Source organism: Pogoniulus pusillus, chromosome 10 (assembly GCF_015220805.1).
Source record: "Pogoniulus pusillus isolate bPogPus1 chromosome 10, bPogPus1.pri, whole genome shotgun sequence".
Taxonomy (NCBI): Eukaryota; Metazoa; Chordata; class Aves; order Piciformes; family Lybiidae; genus Pogoniulus; species Pogoniulus pusillus.
The window spans coordinates 36997144-37016523 of NC_087273.1; the positions used below are offsets into that span (position 1 = coordinate 36997144).

The 19380-nt window shown below is 47.3% G+C and overlaps 1 protein-coding gene across 7 annotated transcripts in view; it reads left to right on the forward strand.

The window, feature by feature from the left end:
• The window catches only part of LDLRAD4 (low density lipoprotein receptor class A domain containing 4), a 368920-nt gene extending 351200 nt beyond the window's left edge, over positions 1-17720 (forward strand). For 5 of the 7 annotated variants that reach the window (XM_064150273.1, XM_064150274.1, XM_064150278.1 and 2 more), the window contains 2 exons: positions 5834-5887; positions 7147-17720. In XM_064150273.1, coding sequence (XP_064006343.1) covers positions 5834-5887; positions 7147-7689 — 597 coding nt within the window. In that variant the 3' untranslated portion in view covers positions 7690-17720. The remainder of the gene's footprint in view (positions 1-5833; positions 5888-7146) is intronic. The other 2 variants (XM_064150275.1, XM_064150277.1) reach the window with 1 other exon arrangement.
• The last annotated feature ends 1660 nt before the right edge of the window (positions 17721-19380 follow it).

Below are 19380 nucleotides of genomic sequence, written 5' to 3' on the forward strand. Positions count from 1 at the left end.
TGCTGTCTGTCCATGTGCTGATGCTCAGCAGAGGCGGTTGGACATCACCACATGCTCTGGGAACCACAGTGTTTAAAAGTGTCCTCAAAAAGTCATCTTCCTAAACTGTTTAGTTCTAGAGTCTGTAAATTTTTACAAAAGACAGATTAGGCAAATTATCTTGGGCTTACCCAGTTGATTGAGTTCTAAATATTAAGTAATCTATCACCAGCAGATAACTTAAGTATTTACCCAGATAGATTTCTTACATGGTGCAGTTACATCAAAACCTAATTGTCAAACTCATTTCTGTGAGTTATCATGAAACCCAGGAATGGCAAAAGTCAGCAAAAGACAGAGCTGTTTCTGCTTTGGTGTTATTTGTAGCTGTTTCTTGCTTTGATGTTATTTGTAGGAGCTAGGAGCATGGAGACTCATACTTTCTCAGCAGCAAGGGCATGTTGTGTGAGGAGAGGCTGAGAGAGCTGGGATTGTTTAGTTTGGAGAAGATGAGGCTGGTGGTGAGCTCTTCTCCCTTAGTTAACTAGCAGAAGGACAAGAGAACATAGTCTTAAGTTGTTCCATGGGAAGATTAGATTGGGTATTAGGAAAAATGTCTTTGCTGAAAGAGTGGTGAGGTGTTGAAATAGGCTGCTCAGGGAGGTGTTGGAGTCACCATCCCTGAAGGTGTTCAAGAAGTGTGGAGATAGGACACTTTGGGTTCAGTCATGATGGTGGGACTGGCTCTTAAAGGTCTTTTGCAACCTTAGTGATTCTATGATTTTCACTCCAAGACTTAACCATGTTAAAATGAGTACAGTATAGGGAATGCATGCATAAGCTTGTTCTCCCTCTTCAGTACTGAAGCTCATGCCTGAAGACCTTTCAGAAAGAGCAGCTTGAGGCCCGTGAGAACCCATAAGAAGCAGGTAAATGATATAGTGCTCCCCAAAACAGTAAGAGTATGTTGTGTTTGCTGAGGCTCAGCCTTGCTTGCTCATTCCTGCTTGTACAAACCTCTGGGCACTTGGTGCAAGGGGGCACAAAGCAGGACTGTCAGTGCTGGATTTGCTAGGTGGGACACACCTGTCTGTGTAGTGCTGGGGCTGGAGGTTGCTTCAGGCCTGGTGAGTGATTAGCCACCATGCTGAACTGTATTGCCACTGTCTGATGGCATCTTGTTCACAGCATGAGAAGTCACTGAGTGAAAAGAAGCCAAAAGTAATTTTTTATCATTAAGCCAATCTGCCTTGATATTTAGAGTAACAGAGACAGAAACCATATAGGGGAATATAAATACAAATGCTGTTAGTTTTTACTTGATGTTCACAGACCTGAGCACAGGAAAACATTTTAGATGTCAAGTGAAGGCCTGTAAGTAGAAATACAAGGAGAGGGTAAGGAATTATAGATTGGTTTGGGTTGGAAGGGACCTTTAATGGTTACCTAGTCCAATTCCCCTGTAGTAAGCACAGACATCTTCAACTAGATGAGGTTGTTCTGGAATGTTTCCAGGGATGGGACAGCTACCATCTCTGGACAACTTGTGCTGGTATCTCGCCAGCCTCAGTGTAAAACATTTCTTCCTTTTAATTCAGTCTAATCTCCCCTCTTTTAGTTTGAAACCATCACCCCTTGTTCTGTCCCAGCTGGCCCTGCCAAAGTCTGCTCTGTCTTCTTATAGGCTGCTTTAAGTGCTGAAAGACTGCAATAAGGTCGCCTCAGAGCCTTCTCTTCTCCAGGCTGAATAACCCCAACTCTCTCAGCCTTTTCCCTTGGTGTGAATCAATGCAGACTGCTCATGACAGTCCCAGTTCTCACATCTGCATCTTGGGGTAGAGGGGTGGCCACGGGGATAACTTTCCTTTTGCTGCAGTGAGGTTTTTTCTTTCTTCTCAACCTCATGCCATCACCCCAAGAACACCAGCCCTTGGGCTGGGTTATGTTGTACCTCCCCAGTGCAGGAGAAGTAGGATTTCCTTGGAATGAACACTTGAGAAAGGTAGATTTTAAGTCATCTGTGGTGGATGCAGTGGTTTCAGCTGGGCAGTGTGAATGAAAAGACTGAAATTGGGAAATGGGACAGGCACCTGTTTGGATATCTTTCTCCTTTTGTTAAAAGGAGGAGATGGAATTTATCTGTGGAAACCAAAGTGTAGCAAACCACTTCCCAGGGCCAAGTGCTTCAGTGTTATGCTTTTATTCATGTCCTAACTTTTCTCTTGGCCTTGGCATTTTAGCAGAGGGACACATCTAAAGAAGTGGTTGCAGGCAGGCTGGAGCTACCCACTTGTGCAGCTTCATCTTCAAGGCTGGCCTGGGATCTGCACAGCTCAGTAGCGGGCAACAGCAGCTGGCTCAGAGGAATGTGCTGTGTGGCAGGATAAGGCCTATCTAGGTTGTGATACTGAGCATCAGTGATTTTCTTCTGCTCTTGTGTCCCTGAAATAGTTACAAATGCAGACCCCATAGAACCATTCTTAAACACTGGCGTGTTGTCTGTTGTCCCTTCCTTTCTTTTCCTCTATCTCTTCCCATGTTGCTCTCCTCTTAAAGTTTAGAATGCCTCTCTCTGTGATTGTACTTGTCATTGCAGGTCACTGTGCAATAAGTTTGTGTCCTAAAAGCATTCAAGGATTCCTCTGTAGCTGAGTACAGGAAACAGTTGGCCGAGATCACAGAATCACAGAAACATTCAGGTTGGAAAAGGCCCTCAGGATCACCCAGTCCAACCATTAACCTTACTCTATGAGGTTTCACCCTAAACCACATCCCCAAGCACCACATCCAAACGACTTTTAAACATGTGTGGGGTTGATGACTGCACCACCTCCCTGGGCAGCCCATTCCAGTGCCTGACTGCTCTCTCTCAATTTTTTTTTTCCTGATTTGCAGTCTAAACCTACCCAGTCACAGCTTGAGGCCATTCCCTCTTGTTCTATCATTAATTACCCGTGAGAAGAGACCAGCACCAACCTCTCCACAAGGTCCTTCCAGGTAGCTGTAGACAGCAATAAGGTCTCCCCTCAACCTCTTCTTTTTCAGACTAACCAGCCCCAGCTCTCTCAGTCACGGCTCATAAGATTTATTCTCCAGGCCCTTCCCCAGCTTCGTTGCCTTCCTCTGCACTGGCTCCAGCACCTCCACATCCCTCTTGTAATGAGGTACTCAATACCAAACACAACACTGGAGGAGTGGCCTCACCAGAGCAGAGTACAAGGGGACAATCACCTCCCTGCTCACACTGGACACAGCATTTCTAATCCAAGCCAGGATGCCATTGGCTCTCTTGGACACCCCGCTTGCTCCCTTCCAATCTCTGTCATCTTGTGCTTGTCTGTCAGCTCCTTGCCTTTCTCCTTTAAGGACCTGTCCATGCACTGAGGAAGAGCATAGTGCTCCTTGGGTCAATTAGTCTGGGCTTATTTTAGTGGTGCTGGACTATCTAATCCTGTACTGCGGCACTGGACCTGCCATGCATGCGTGGTGAGGTTGGTGTGCACGTGGTGTGTGAGCTTGGTATTTTCCAAGCGTGGGCATGCTGAGCACATGCAACCCAGCCATCTGCTTGGGGAGTTCCTCTGGCTCCTGGGATAGAGCTCTTGCTGGGGGCTGGCTGCTGCCAAGTGATGTATTTAGTGTGCTGCTCTCTTCAGAGGAAACCTTAGGGAAGGGAGTAGCTGCAGGTGAGCTGTAGGACACGCTGTCACAGGGGCCATGTTGTTACACATCCTTGCACTCTAAGTATCTCACAGCCCTGGAGTTCAGCTGCATCCCAGGCTGGCTACCTTCTCGAGTGGCTAGCCCACAGCAGGGAAAGCTTTCAGGTCCTTTGATCTCATCTTCTTGATCCAACTATCCCAGCACCCTGGTGACACAGCAGTGGAAATAATGGGCAGCTCCACTCTTCCAGCAGGTGTTTTCTGTTAGATGTTGCTGATAGCAGGCTCAACGTGCAGGTCTCCTCCATCACAGCACAAGGTGTTTTTCTCTCTAGACTTCATTGTCTCCTTTGTCCCTGCCTGTTGTCCTGCCTTAGGCAAAATGAAACCTTTGCTGGGAGCTGTTGTTGCCAATTCCACACTGGAAACTCTTTCAGATGAAAGTTTAAGTAATGTGAGTAGTGGTGGTCAGTTGGAGTTCTTTCTAGGCAGGGTCATTGGTTTAACCTTTTTTCCCTCTCTTCTGAGCCTGAGCACACTGAGGACAGTTGCACTAAGCGTAAAGCTACGCACTGTTGTGTTCAGGAGCCTGCTCTTGGGCTGTGCCTGGCCTAGCCTGCAGTTCGTGGGCAGTTAGCTGAGCACTTTGGCTTTGAGCATTATGTTTTACTTGACCATTTTAACAGGCTTGGAGCCTGCTGGGTCATGAATTGTGCAAGTATACCCTTGGGTACTTCAGAATGAAGGCATCTGGGTGATGAAGGGTGGGGAAGGAATGGTTCTACAAGTGTGGACATACCTGTGTGTATAGTTACAAGTTCTTGTAGTGAAAAAAGCTTAGGTAGGCACTGAAATACATCAGTCTAGGTAAGGTTTGTCTTTTGCCAGGCTTTGCAAGCGGGGATGCTTGCAAAGGGAAGTTGTAAATAATTGCAGTTGCCAGCCTGCCCCTGTCTCTGCTCTCTAAAGCTGCAGAAGAGGAGCGATGGGCCAGCTTTGTTATTCAAAGCACTTCCCTTAACAGCTGAATCCTGTGGGAAATTCCTCCTAGAGCAACTTTCCTCTGCGGTGGACTCTTCTGACAAAGATCACAGACGGCTTTTGGTCTCTCAATTGTCAGGAGGAACATCTAGTTAGATCTTTTTTTGCATCTCAGATATGTCGGAAGCTGCTATGCAGAGAAGAAGCCGTACAGTAAGATGTGAAAGTAGTCCATGCAGGGTGATGCTTTGGGGAGCTGTTTGCATTTCCCTTCCTGTTCCTGCAATTCCTGATGTGCTATAAAGTCATACAACTCGAATTAGCACCCAAAAAAACCCGAGCAGTCATGACCATACAGTGGTTTGATTTTTCCCCACCGAGATTGAAATTCCGTGCTTTCTAGCTGCTCCGATGTCTCCTTCCCAGTGAAATAAATCCATGGCAGTGCTCACTGCTGATCTGCGCAGTTCACTGAGGAGAAAAAGGATGCTACAAATGTGTTGTTCTTCTTCACCCTTTGATTCAGCCCCGACTGCTGGTACAGTGTAGAACAACCTTTCGAGGCATGGCAGAGAAGATGCTTTGCCCTGCGCAGGTAGCTGGGGAGGTGGTTGAGGAGGGGAAGCAGCGGCTGAAAGCTCAGCTGCTCATTTACCCCTTATGCTGGGAGCTGGACGAGTGACAGCTTTGACCAGAATATACCTGGGTTTAGAGTGGCTGTCACCTCACCGAGCTTACAGACACCACGTTTCCTTGTGGACTGTTTTGGCTGTGGTGTGTAATAGGGATCCTGTCTGGCAGGTCAGCTTCTTCGGACCTGCTGACCGTGCTGATGTGGCCTTGTCACGGGTTGGGAGGTGAAGAGTGACCGCTCAGCACGCAAGTGCTGAAACGTCTGCTGTGGTCTCTGCATCGTGCCATGCACTCGTAGCTGTGCCCAGCTTGCTGTGCCCTGCTGGTCTGCGAGGCTGGGTGCTGTGCCTGGTTGTCTCGTCGTTTGCAGCATGGACCCAGCTTGACTTGCTTGGGTGCAGAGCTGCTGTTTGCTCTAGTTTTGGAAAGCAAGGCATAGGACACTACTTGTTTGCCACCTTCCTTTAGGTAGAGACAGAGAGTCCTTAAAGCTGACTGCTGCTAGAAGTTGTGTTGTTTGAGGTGCTGTGGTGATGTACTCTAATCTTTCTCTTTTGTTGTGTTTTTCTACGTTCCAGGAAGGGTGCTTGTGGCCTTCAGAAAGCTCGGTTTCGCGCCAGGGTGCTTCAGAGGTACAGGCATGTTTGTTCCTACCTTCACCTGCATGCTTTTCTTCCCTAGTACTTCTGTTTGACTCCCCTCAGAAACATGCATCTGTTTAGTAAGCAAAGCTTTTTCAGTCATATTCGTGTGGCCATCTGAGCCTGCCTTAACTCCCATTCCATAAATGCTAAAGATTTTTTTCCATTAAGAGACTGGAATCATACCTGCCTGACACCTCACTGCCGTCTGCAGCTCCCTGTGCCCTATAGCAGGCATTGACAGGTGGCTGTTGGAGGTTTCTCTCTCATGCAGTGGCTCAGTGGTTTGAGTATTCAGTGGTACCTGCCAGACCACTTTTCCCTGGATTTACAGCACATATCCTGTCACCAGTGTCTCCCATCTTCTGGCTACCACAGATTCCTGCTCTGAGTGATCATTTGTGGATGTGCTGCTCCAAGTGACCCAGCTCACCTGTGTCCAGTAGTGAATCTTTCTGGTGTCTGACCTCGCATCTGTGAGGGCTGGGGTTAAAGACCCTTCATGGGCACAGAAATGAGAAGAGCAGTTTGACAGCTCCAGATCTAAGAAGCTCTGTAGGATTGCGATAGATCAAGTGAGGAGCAGGTAGCTTCTCACAAAGCGTCCTGAAGTCATCCTTTTGTAGAGCCTGACCTTCTCCAGGCCTTAACGCGCTGGGGACAGTTTTTCCCTTGCAGTACCCGAACCCTTGCAGGTTCTCCTCAGAGGGTGAGCTCTGCCTGAGAACTGAGGGGGAGGAGGAAACCTGAGCCACTCTGGTGGTGAAGGTGTGAGATACTCCAGGCCTTTACGAGATGTACCGAAACGGTCATCTGAGCTCTGTGGTAGTGCAGGAGGAGATGGGAGAGCGAGGCTCAGACTGCAGCTGAAATCCAGTCTCGGGACGCATTTGTAGAGCTAGTTCCTTGCCACGAGAGTTCCCTAGATACAGAGACAGAATTGTTTTGTCTCAGCTCTGCATGTTTTAACATCAGAAGGAGCTTTGCAAAGTCTTGGTCTTCCTTCATGAAGCTGCTCTTGTGTTAGATCCTTTCTGCAACTCCTGCTTCTCCTTTTGTCATGGTCGTGCGGCAGCACTTGTGCACGGGACCTGCTGGCTTTCATCAAGCTAGGAGGAGTTTCTCGCTTGTTGGCTCTTCGTGAACACGGAGCACCCCCAGTGCTTTGCTCAGGCATGGAATCGCAGAATCACTTAGACTGGAAAAGCCCCTAAGGATCCCGGAGTCACGTCTCTCTCTTCCTGTTTCAGATCATGTATGCTCCAAGGTCCAGGGACAGGTTTACAGCCCCATCTTTCATGCAGCGGGATCGTTTCAGTCGCTTCCAGCCCACTTACCCTTACATGCAGCATGAGATCGACCTTCCTCCAACCATCTCCCTGTCGGACGGGGAGGAGCCGCCGCCCTACCAGGGCCCCTGCACCCTGCAGCTCCGGGACCCGGAGCAGCAGATGGAGCTCAACCGGGAATCGGTCAGGGCGCCGCCCAACAGAACCATTTTTGATAGCGACTTGATAGACATCTCGATGTACAATGGGGGCCCCTGCCCACCAAGCAGCAACTCGGGCATAAGTGCAACCAACTATAGCAGTAACGGAAGGATGGAAGGACCACCCCCGACGTACAGCGAAGTCATGGGGCATTACCCAGGCTCCTCTTTTTTCCATCACCAGCACAGCAACGTGCCTCCTTCCTCGCAGAGGGGGAGCAGACTTCAGTTTCAGCAGAACCATTCAGAGAGCACAATAGTCCCCAGCAAAGGCCAGGAGCGGAAGCCAGGGAACCTGGTGTAAGGGAGCCGCCCGGGCGCGTCCGGACTGTGAGGAGCAGAGGAGGCGGCAGGGCGGCGGAGGAAGAGCCCCGAGCTGCGGCGCACGGCGTTGCCACCTGCTACAGCCCAGGAAAGCCAAACCTGCAAACCAGGCCTTTGTTTCTGATTCCTTTCAGGGGAATTGCATGCAAAGCAGATGGGAAGAAATACAAACTTCCATTCGGTTTGTCTACGAGCAGTGTTTTGGGGGGGGGGGGGAGGGGAGGGGGATTTATTTTCTTTTAATAAACTATTTCAATTATTTAATTCTAAAAGTTAAACTTAGCACAGAAACGAGGCTGGTGCAGCCTGTTTTATACTCACTGAATGGCAGAAGGAAGAAGGTGGTTTTGCTAGATAAATGGGGGAAGAATTGGCCAGTTTGCTTTTCTTTTTTCCCTCCCAGGGTGTGGATTGTTGGGAAGTTTTTTTTTAGTTTTTGCTTTTTTTTTTTTTTTTTTGTTTGGTTCTTTTTCATATGAGACAAAATTCCTGTTTTGTGTGCCAAGGTATAAAGTTGAGAACTTAGATGAATGCAAGGAATTAATTTGTGTTGTGATAAATGTGTTTTAAAAAGTTGCACTATCTTAATGTTTTAAAAAGAAGAAAAAAAAACCAACAAACCAATTATATATGAGGGAACTGTTTTATGTGAAGTTCTTCTATATGTTGTCTTTTCACCTGTGGAATAATGATAGAGCCCCAGAAATAACCTGGAGGAGTTTGCTCCCCTCCCCACCCCCCCCTCCAAGTTTGCTAGATGAAGGGGACAGGACTTAGCCTAACATCTCTTGACTTCTCCACACCAAGAAACACAGGCGACACTCGTTCTTTGCAATAATTTGCATTCAACTAACAGTGCATCAGTGAAGTGTCTTGGAGACTTTTGGATGGAAGAAGGCAAGCAGGAAAGCCCAGCATTGTTCCGTCGCTTAGGGTTTAGCTCCTTTGCAGCGCAGGCGCCTTCGTCCCGGCTGTGTTTGTTCCTTTGTGGTGGTTCTGACCCAGCGCTGCCTTTTCTTTCCCTTCTCGGAACGCAGCGGTGCCAGTGCTTAACACTTCTAGAGAGACTTTTGGGTTGTGGTTTTTCTTTCGTCCTCGCCGTAGCCTGAGATGTATTCAGTCACATATCATGACGTTATGCAATAAATGGTGTGAAAATGCAAGGTGGGTTTTCTTCCCCTGCCATGCTGTCAGCGCACCTGAGAGACTCCCTTGTGCTTTTCGCTCTTCGTTTCGCTCTTTAGGTACTGCGGTTCAGTCCTGCAGGAGGTCCATCAGGTGTTCAAGGCCAGGTTGGATGGAGCAGTCTGGTCTAGTGGAGGGTGTCCCTGCTGGTGGCAGGGGGGGTTGGAGCTAGATGATCTTCAAGATCCCTTCCAACCCATTCTGTGAATCCTGTTGAAGCAAAAGGGCCTTTCTGGCTGTAGCCCCCCCCCATACCATGTGGTTCCCACAGTAGTCCTGAGAGCGCTTGTGACAGTGGTGTTGGCTTCTGTGGTGTCTCTGGTGGTGACCTGGGGGCACCAGTTACTTCCACTGCAAGCCACCTTGCTCTGGGCCCTGTTGTGGAAACCCTTCTCTGTGCGTGGCACCTGGCTGCTGCCAGCAGGACTGTGCTGGTGGGTAAAGCTGGCTCCTTGCGTGTTAGCAAAGTGTCTGTAAGCCCTGCTTTTGCCATGCTGGTCCTGAGCAGGTGGAAAGTGTCACCTGCCTGGAAAGTGACATGTGGAGCGTTTGCCCTCTGCCTCTTCCTGTGTGGAAGCACACACAGCCCTGGAAGGCAGTTGACAAATGTGGACAGTGGCACCACAAGCACATGAAAAAGCACAACTTGCACTTGAAATGCATTTTGGAGATGGACTTAAAGTAAGAACTCTTTAAAGTCAGAACCTTTGAGTAGTTTCTAATATATTTGTGTATGAGTGTGTCATAGACCTTTTGCTATTTCCTTAAGCCTCGTGCGTGGCTAGGGGCAGCAGGCACCAAGTGCCCTGAGGGCTGTGGGGAGGAGAACCATGCCCTAGCAGCTGGGCCTGTGGCTGGCTTTCTGCAGGGCTTCTGTCCACCAGGGGCTCTGCTAACTGAAGCGCATCTTTGATCTATGCAGAGTTTTAATGCCAAAACAGTGTGCGTGTCTGCATGTGTGTTTTATGGCCCTCAGCGTAGGTGACTTATGCCTTTCTCCACAAGCTAATCTGGTTTTGTTCTGCTTTAGGAAACGTTTGGGTAACTGCTCATCTGAGTACTCGGCCTCATTTGTCTCTGTAATGGTCTTTTGGTCTGAGTCATGCTGGTAATGCAGAGTAAAACTGCCTTTTAATGTATGTGTCACTCGAAGGGAGAAATAGAGGTGGCGTGGTGGGATTTGCTGCTTGGTTTTGTTTTTCCACTCAGCCCCACAGGACAGGTGTTTGGGAGGTGACTAGGTGGCTGCTAGGGCTCTTGTCCTGTCTGGTTCCTGGGAATAAAAGCTGTGAAATGAGCTCCTTTGCAAACAACCTGTGGACATAATTCTTAGTTATATATTAACAAAAAAGGGAAAACATAGGTAGAAGATCAAACCAGCAGGTGTTGATTTTGGTCTTCAGTGACTTTTGCTGTCCTCTAGAAGTGAGCTTTTAAGCCAGAGAACGTGTGTGCCTACACAGCTACTGTGCTGTTGCCTAAATGAGGATTATTTAGCCAAAAAGCCTTGAGGTGAGAACAGCTGGAACTCAGTCACCGTGGCGGAGCACAGCTGGGCTGGGCCCTGGGCTTGGGCTGGTTGAGTACCAACTTTTCCCCTGGCACAGATCTCAGTGAAGCGAGCCTTGAAGTTGCCTTCAGAGTCACTGCTTTCTTTGAAGACAGCCCTTTGCTCATCTTTACCCACCCCTGCGTGCCGCTGGCTTCCCGCCGCTGCAGTGCGATGGGTGCGCTCTTGTCTCTTTAGTTTGCTCAGCTGAGGAAGTTTTCCTTTGTGTGGGAAACAAGACCTGGTCCAGCTCTGTAAAAAAGATTTGTTTAGAAAACCAACTTTGTGTTTGCTCGCCTGTTGGTTGTGTTTCCTTTTGCATCTTTGCCTCCTCATCCTATTCTGCTGTCCAAAGCTAATGTGCAGCTGATAGACCTGTCAGCTCTGAAAGTGCAGCTGCCTGTTGCTTGCTAAGAGTGAGCTTCCAATCTGCTACTTTTAGCTTTGGGCCCTCTTACAGGAGTTAATATGGTGTTTGCTGGTGCATGTTAGTGGTCCCTGCTGAGAGATCTCTGCTGTCAGTAGTGTAACTTTGCAATAGTGTGTGCTCTTCTTGCAGTGAAAGGGAAAATGTTCTTCCTGAAAGGTAAAAGAAGGCTTATCAGGATCAGGTAGCACTATCAGTCTCTGAAGATGAGTAAGAATTGCTATCAGACATTTGTGGAAAACTCCCTCTGAAAAGATCCAGGATTAACAAACTCTCTTACACAGCCACCCAAAGAGAGCTTTGTAAATTAGAACTAAGGTTTCTGCAAGCCATTAGTACCTCCTTGCTGGTGTTTTGGTTTGTGTAGCATGCACAAACCCCACACAATACCTGTGGGGAGTTGTCTGTCTGGTGGGCCACATAAACCTGATTTCTGGTTGTGTCTCCTGACCTTTTGCCTGGTAATTCTTCTTCCCAAAACTCAGGCCAGTCATGTCCCCACCTCAGAAACTTTCCTGTTACAGTATTGGTTTTCAGTTGTCCCTTTAAGAAATAAAGCACAGGGTCCTTCTTCCCTTATGTGGCTTGGCACGGCTCCTGTCTTGGTGCTAAATATGCCTCATCCTTGGTGTTGTCCTGTGGTCTTGCAGGGCTGGAAAAGGCAGGGAGTTTCTCTCCCCATTTCTGATGAGAGCACTCAGCGCTTAGCTCTAGTTCTGGATGTGGTCGAGTTCACCTCAGTGCTGTTGAAGCAGGCTCTGTGAACATGATGCTGTGTGAAGATGTGAGGGAGGAACGTGGAGCAGCGTTCAGATCCCTTTGCTGTGCTGTGGCAGCTGCAGGATTCCTGGTGCTTTGTGTAGCAGGTGGGTTTTGTCGGGGGGGACCTGCTTAAGCTACTCCTCGTCTTGTCACTGATGGACTCTGCACTTCACCCAGTCTCGGTCTGGTGTGACTTCATGAGGCATGCTTTTTCCTTCCAGGTAGAAAAACTGGGATGAACACCCTGTGTGCAAGTTCTTGGTGGCTAGCAAGGGTGGTCCTGACATTCCTGCAGTCATGGAATCTGTGGGAACCACGGCTCAAGCTTCACTTCATTTGGCTTTTTCATTATTGCTTGCCCACTTCTCCCACTAACTTGCCCTAGCTGGAAGCTGCTCCTGTTGTCCCAGATCTCTGAGTGTTTCTGTTGTATTTAAAAGGGACTTTTTTTCCTGTTCTGTGAGTGTGGTGCAGGGAAGGCCAAGGAGTGAAATGACATTTTTGTCTGCAAGAATGTACTCTCTTTGCAGCTAAGGGAATAAAGTCTTGTTCTGCAGGAGAGCCCTGGGCGTCAGCTGTCTGGAACGGCGCTGTCCAAAGCAGTCACTTCTAACCTAACCCTGCTGCATAGCCACATACCAGACCCTAAACTCCACCCTCTGATCTGTGAGGAACATTGGAATGGTTTGGAGACGACTGGTTACTAACCTTTCTCTGTCTCTGAGCCTTAAACACTCGGGGTGACTAAGGTAAGCCGATTTCACAGGCAGAGAAACTGCTGGTGAGAATGGCTGTGCTCCACAATTGCCTTTGCTTGCTTTTTTCCTTCCTCCAAGGATAAACAATAGGCTTGCTGGTACCTTTGAAGGTGTTTGGGATCGTTCATGAGTGTTCAAAGCCAGATTGGATGCGGCCCTGAGCAACCTAATGTAGTAGGAGATGTCCCTGCCCATGGCAGGGGGATTGGAACTAGATGGTCTTAAGGTCCCTTTCAACCCAAAGCCTTGTGTGATGATTACCATGAAGTGTATGTGTCCACATACCTGCATGCAAACTTGTGCCTGGATCCTGCCTATTGGTTCCTGTTCCCTAATCACCTTTCTGAAGTGCTAAAGGCTCTATATTGTGCTCTCAGGAACAATGTCAGCCTGTTTGTCACACAGCTGGAGGCATGAGGCATATTTGCTTTTCAGCCCTGTAAGTGTCACAGCCCTGGGTTTTTGGTTTTTTCATCAGTAGGGAAGGGTCTTGCTGTGCCAATTCTTGCCTCCCAACTTGGTGCACTTAGTGCATCTTCCATCTAACAGCTCTCTCCTTTGGGGTGAGCACTGAGAAATCCTCATGCTTCTGGGACAATCCTGATGGAGACCTCATGTACTGATGTACAGGAAGGAAATGCACTTCATGCACTCTAAATGTGTTCAGAAGTTCAAACCTAGCTGGTGATTGCACAGTGGGTTCAGATGAAGGCTGCCTTTGGCTTGCATCTTTGCTTTTTTGATAAAGGCTGTTGCTTATAATTCCATTACACACGTCTGGTCTTTCCCTGCACTGCCTTGCCTGCTTGCCAACCAGCTTGCCTCCGAGACTAACCCCAAATGTGGCAATTGATTTAAATCCCTGGGAAGAGGCACTCTGATGGAACTGTCTGAGACCTGCTGGGGCTTTGTAGAGCATGGACAAGTCCGTGGTGAGGATGTGTTGAGCTTAGAGAGGTTTCCTGTACAAGGACTGTTCTCCTGCTTCCTTTGGAAACTGAAGCTTGACATTTTGAGAGTGACCCAGCTGAAAACATGCATCAGCAAAAAAAAAAAAGAGTAATTTTTCCTGGTGCAGCTGTTAAGGGAATTAGCAAAGCTGCAGCACTCAGTTCAGCCTCCAACCCCTGCATCAGACCTCTTCCCAGCAAACTCAGGCCGAGGTGATGGCTCCGTTCCTCTGCAGTGCTTTACCACACTGATGAGAGCCACAGGCCCCAGTGGAGGAGCCCACTGGTCTTTGCTTGAAACCACAACTGTTTGCATTCAGTCTCTGTCAGTGGCTTGGGTAACCACTCACTGCATTTATTCTGCTTTCCAAAGGGAAAACCAAGCATGACTGGAAAGTGTTGCAACCTCTCCTGGCTCTTACTCCTGCCTTGCTCTCACCTCTTCCATTTTTAGAGTGCCCACAAGCAACCTGGGTGCTGCTAGCATCACTTTACTGCTCTGAAAGACCTTCCTTTTTTATGCTGGCTAGTAGTAAAGAAACAAACTTGGTATCCTCTGCTTTCCCTCCAACAGCCATGTGAGAGGACTCTCACTGCTCTGCTTTGTTGCTGCTGCTGGTTTGAATGCTTTGGTGTGGGCTTTCTGCATCAATGTGGTGTGTGTAGGACCTCGTGGGTGGTGAAGCTGTCTCATCCCTTCTTCCTTGCCTTCCTTCATTGGTGTGTGTCTGCCGTGGTAGGTTGATTAATCAATTATGCACATCCACATTGGGCATAATTTGGAGGAGGTTTGCATGTCAGTAGTTTGTAAGCAGCTAAGGTGCCTCATGTTCAGGTCTGAGCAGATAGGAATCCCCTTGCACTCAAGAGGACCTGGTCCAAAGCATGGTGGAGTTGGTAGGAGGACTCCTGCCGACTCCAAGGGGCTTTGGATCAGGCCTTAAGCTCCCACCTTTGTTGTGCCTCACTTATAATGGTGCTTTTTTCAGTTACCTGCCCTTTTTTAATCATTGTTTCCCCCCTCCCCCCCCCGAGTTTTGTTTTGTCTTTCCTCCTTTGTATGGTGCTGTGTATAACTTGAATATATTATGCACATATCCTACCCAATGGGTAGAGCAAACAAGCATACAAAAAAACAAACAGATGTTGTTAATACTGTAAGATAATGTATAGGTGAGAACCAATTTTAATACACACACACACAGAGGACAAATTAAATCATAATGGCATATACTTTGTGACTGCCAGCCTCTGTGCCCAGTCCTTTTTATGTAGGAAAACTTGCAAACTGAGTGCATACAATTGACAAAAAGTCTATGGATTTTTATTTTCCTATCAAATATCATAAGGGATAAAGTAGGAACCAATCCCTTTTGGCTACCCTGTGTGTAGTGATTGGCTGTTTGATGAGTCTTGGCTGTGAAGATTTATTCCTTTTGGGTTTTTTTTTTTTGTTTGGTTTGTGTCATTTTGAGGAAAATCTAAGGAAAAAAAACCCAACAAAACCCATAAAACAAAACCTCCACAGCTTTAACCTTGCAATTAGATGCTCCTTGTATTGGTTGTTGCCTCTGTTGCTGAGTTGGACCAGTATTAGTTTGTTACTTCTTCAGCAGGTACATTATTTATTATTATCCTTAATTACTTTTATTTTTTAAGTTAGAAATGGGTTCACACCTTTTGAACCTTTTTATTCACAATCCTAGATTTTGAAGTGAAGCTCAGACAAGTGGGAATTGACCCAAACCACTCCTGCAAAATCCAAACTAGGCCAACGAGTTGCATGACAACAGCCAGCCCTTGCTCAGTGCCCACCACTGGTAGGTGATGATGCCACTGCAACCCTGTTCTCAGGCTTGGCGCATAGTTGGGGCTCACTGGTAACCTGTGCAGATGCGAGGGTGCAAGCTGCAAGGGGAGACAAGAAAAGCTGTAAAGGGAGACAAGAAAAGCTGTAAAGGGAGACAAGAAGAGCTGCAGGGGGAGGCAAGAAGAACGGCAAGTTGGTAGCGAGCTGAACACAGGGTTTGAGCATGAGCTTTGAGCTGGCAGCACTGCTGCTGCTGTGTTGGCCTTTGGCAGCAATGGCTTAACCCAGGTTTGTCTGTAAGATCGTGGAGAAATGCCTAAATCTGTTCTGAGCCAGCGTGGGAAAATAGTGGGGGAAGTAACTCAAGGCTTTGTGCCAGGCTCCCTGGGCAGTTTGGTTCTCCCGTGGTGTCCTCGGTCGCCGTCCCTGCCACGCAGGCTCTTTGGTAAAGCAAATACCTCAGGAAAACTCACCATGAAGTTGTAGTGTAGAGACTTGGCAGATGCTCTACTTATTTTTCTAGCTAGCATTTGTTGTAACTGTCCCAGGATGGTAGGTGATAGAGAAGGCTGTTGGCCGAGCCAGGCTCGCCCTCTCCCAGCTGGATACCGGCTAACCTTTCGCAGGTCCTTGTGTCCCTGTGTAGCTTTTTGTGCTGGCCAGGCTTTAACCGCAGCTGGAAGGCAGCAGCCTCTTGGGATACGTTTCTGTTTGGTTTTTCAGATGGCTGGCTAAAAGCTATGCTAAAAACTCAGGGGGCCTTCTCCGGGGCCCAGTGAAGTCAGTGGTGAGGCTTCCTCTGCCGTGGGTGGGGGTGGTCCTTCAGCCTGGTCACACTGGAGGACAGTGCCTTGGAGCACAAGTCCTTCACGGCTTCTCTCTTGACCTCAAACTTCAGCCACACATTTTGTCTGTAAAAACCTTTTGACAAGCCCTCACAGGAGTCCTGTACCTGAATGTTGATCATGGTTGGGTTTTCTGTTTTGTTTTAAAGAAGTGGGTAAGTTGTTGTTTTGTTTTTTATGGCCAGTTCTGCACCATCAAGCCCTTGCAGGGTGCTTGCATCCGTCCTTCGTTATGGAGCTGCTCTGTCAGTAAGTGTATTCTGTAGGGACGTATTTTTCACCACTGTCATTTGTTAACTCATCTGTTGTTTGTCAGGGCATGGAGTTAATTGTGTTGGAAGTATCTCACCTGGCCACCTTCACATTTCTGTTTGCACTGCAGCTCCACTTCTGTGCATGAAGGACAAAATAAAGGAAACAAAACAACCCCAAACCCAGGCCTTGACTAGGAAGACTCTGTACAGAGCAAACCTCCCGCTGGAGGGATCTGGAGTAGGATTTCTCCTAAAGCGGGATCTAGAGTAGAATTTCTCCTAACAAAACTTGCATATTGAGTGGACCAAACCCGAGCTTGTCTCCTATTAGAGGCACTAATTTGCTTTGAAGCAGCAGTGGCAAGAGCAGACTCTCTCTTAGGTGTATTCACAGCTGCGTTCATGCTTCTCCCTTCGCCACAAAGCACAGCAGGCAGCCAAGATGCTTAAAAGAAGCATAAGCAAAAGTTATGACAGCCTCAGGCATCATAGACCTGGACAGCAGAAATAACAGCAAACCATAATAATTAATAATACTAGTAATTAAAAGCATAACTTTAATACTCTTTAACAAAGCCTTTTCTACTCGTAGTACAAAGACTCCATAAGGATCTGTAGGGGTTTTATCTTTGTACAGCTATCAGCTGCCCAGGGCTGCCATGCTCGGAGCATTTTGCTATGGCCTGGACACAGTCAGGCTGCTACACTTAAAATTTAACCCTCAAATGCCTGGTTTTAGAGCCTTGACCCTTCCTTTGTTGTTTCTTGCCAGTTACTTTACAGTGTAAAATGCTTTGTGGCTGTATGGGTTTTACTATTTTTCACCTTTTTTTTTTTCCTGGTCTCTCCAACATTGTGACTTTCAAGATCACTTTATTTTTTTTCTCTCCTTTCAATGCTTCTCTTTATTATTTTGTCCATTTTGTTTCAAGCTATTCCAAAATATGTACAGCACTATCCAACAATATTTAGTCTTTCCTTTTTTTTTTTTTTAAGTGTTCTTGTAGAAAACAAACAAACAAACAAACAAAAAATAAAAAAAAAAAGAAGCTATTAAAAAACAGTAAAAGTCTTTTTACAGCTGTATTGGAATTTCTCAATAGCTGTTCCTGTGATGCTATGACAAACTTGGCTTGCTTTAATTATTATGATGATTTTAATTTTGGTTTAATTTTACTTTTAACATAATTAATTTGTTGCTTTGTTTTTCCACCCTAACTCCCAGTTATATACAGGAAAAAAAAAAAAAACCAACAAAAAATAAGATTTCAACTGTTGTGTATCTGACTCTTTTAATTGAGCAAAATGGTGATGTCCTAGTTTTTAGACCTAAGGTCTGTTTATTGCAATACTTTTAAAGGAAGATGTTGCTCTAAGTGCTGTTGTTAGTTTTAAATACAGATTTTATGCTTGTTCTTTAATATGCCGTGGTTAAACCATGGCACAAAGTTATTAAAAATCATGAAATGCATTTGTCTCCTGTTGAATTTCTTTTTCTCTCTGAAGCGAAGAAGAAAAAAACAACCAACTGCCAGACAAACAAAAAGGTGAACTGCTGGAGTGTCCTTCTGCACAATGAAGACTTGTCTTTTCCCGTGCTGGATTGCTGCTGGCAACCAGATAGATGTTTGTTAGAGAGTGCTCTGGGTTAGAAGGGACCTTCAAAGGTCATCTGGTCTAACTCACCCCTGCACTCAGCAGGGGCATCCTCAACTAGATCAGGTTGCCCAGAGCCCTGTCTAGCCTCACCTTGAATATCTCCAGGGACTGAGGCCTCAACCACGTCCCTGGGCAACCTGTTCCAGTGTTCCATGGTGCAGAAGTTGTTCCTGGCATCCAATCTAAGTCTGCTGTTCTCTAGTTTGAACCTATTGTCCCTTGTCCTGTCACTTTGTAAACAGTCGCTCTCTCATGTTGTCCCTGTAGGCCCACTTCAGGTACTGGAAGGCTGCTATTAGGTCTCCCCTGAGCCTACTCTTCTCCAGGCTGAACAACCCCAGCTCCCTCAGCCTGTCCTTGTAGCAGAGGTGCTCCAACCCCCTGACCATTTTTGTGGCCCTCTGGACCCACTCCATCAGATCCATGCCTATCCTGTATTGAGGGCACCAGAGGTGGATGCAGTACTGCAGGTGAGGTCCCACCAGAGCAAAGTGGCAGAATCACCTCACTAAGGAATTGGAGGGTGGACTCGATCCTTGAAGCATCTGGGTGAGCCCAAGGGAATGGGTGTCTGATGGTCGTTTTGGGTCAGTGTTCTGACCTTCAGCCTTTGGAGGTAAGGCTGACTTCAGGTGTTTCTGCCCTTCCTCTCTCTGCCACAGGATGGGCTGTAGTGGGGGCTGGGGGTCAAGAGATAGGGGACAAACTCTTCTTAGTTGCACCCTGTGACAGGACAAGGGGTAATGGATGTAAACTACAGCACAGGCAGTTCCACCTCAACATAAGGAAGAACTGCTTTACTGTAAGGGTCGCACAGCACTGGAACAGGCTCCCCAGAGAGGTTGTGGAGTTCCCTTCTCTGAAGGCTTTCCAGCCCTGTCTAGATGCATTCCTGTATGGCCTGCACTAGATTCTATGGTCCTGCTGTGGCAGAGGGGTTGGACTCAATGATTTATGGAGGTTCCTTCCAGCCCCTAACATCCTGTGATCCTGTGACAGGTCTTTTCCAGGAGCGGTCTGCTGCGGGAGTCAGTCTCAGCCCTTCTCTGCCTGCCTGCCTTTGTATTACGCTCAGGTAAGAATGAGGGCACAGTCCTCTTGCTGCTGCCCTGTTGAAATGTCTCAGTTCTTCAATGTTCCAATACTCAGTTTTGGTTTAGAAGCGACCATTTTCTTGTCCTGTAACCACCCTGAGTTAGCTCTCCTCCATCTACAGCATTTTAATTCTTCAGCACATGGAAAAATTGCTAATTCCTTAGTCCTTAGAAGTGCTCCAAATCTCCAAGCTCCTCCTCTACGGTCTGAACCCTGAACTCCCTGGAAACTGCCTTTTGTTTGTTGTTGTTATTGAGCCCTGCTTTGATCTTTTTTACTTAATGGGCTTTTAATTGTGTTTGTATTTGTTTTATAATATGCCATTCTGTTTGATTGTGGTTTAGCATCTCTGCCAGTGGTTGCAGCTCAGAACCAGG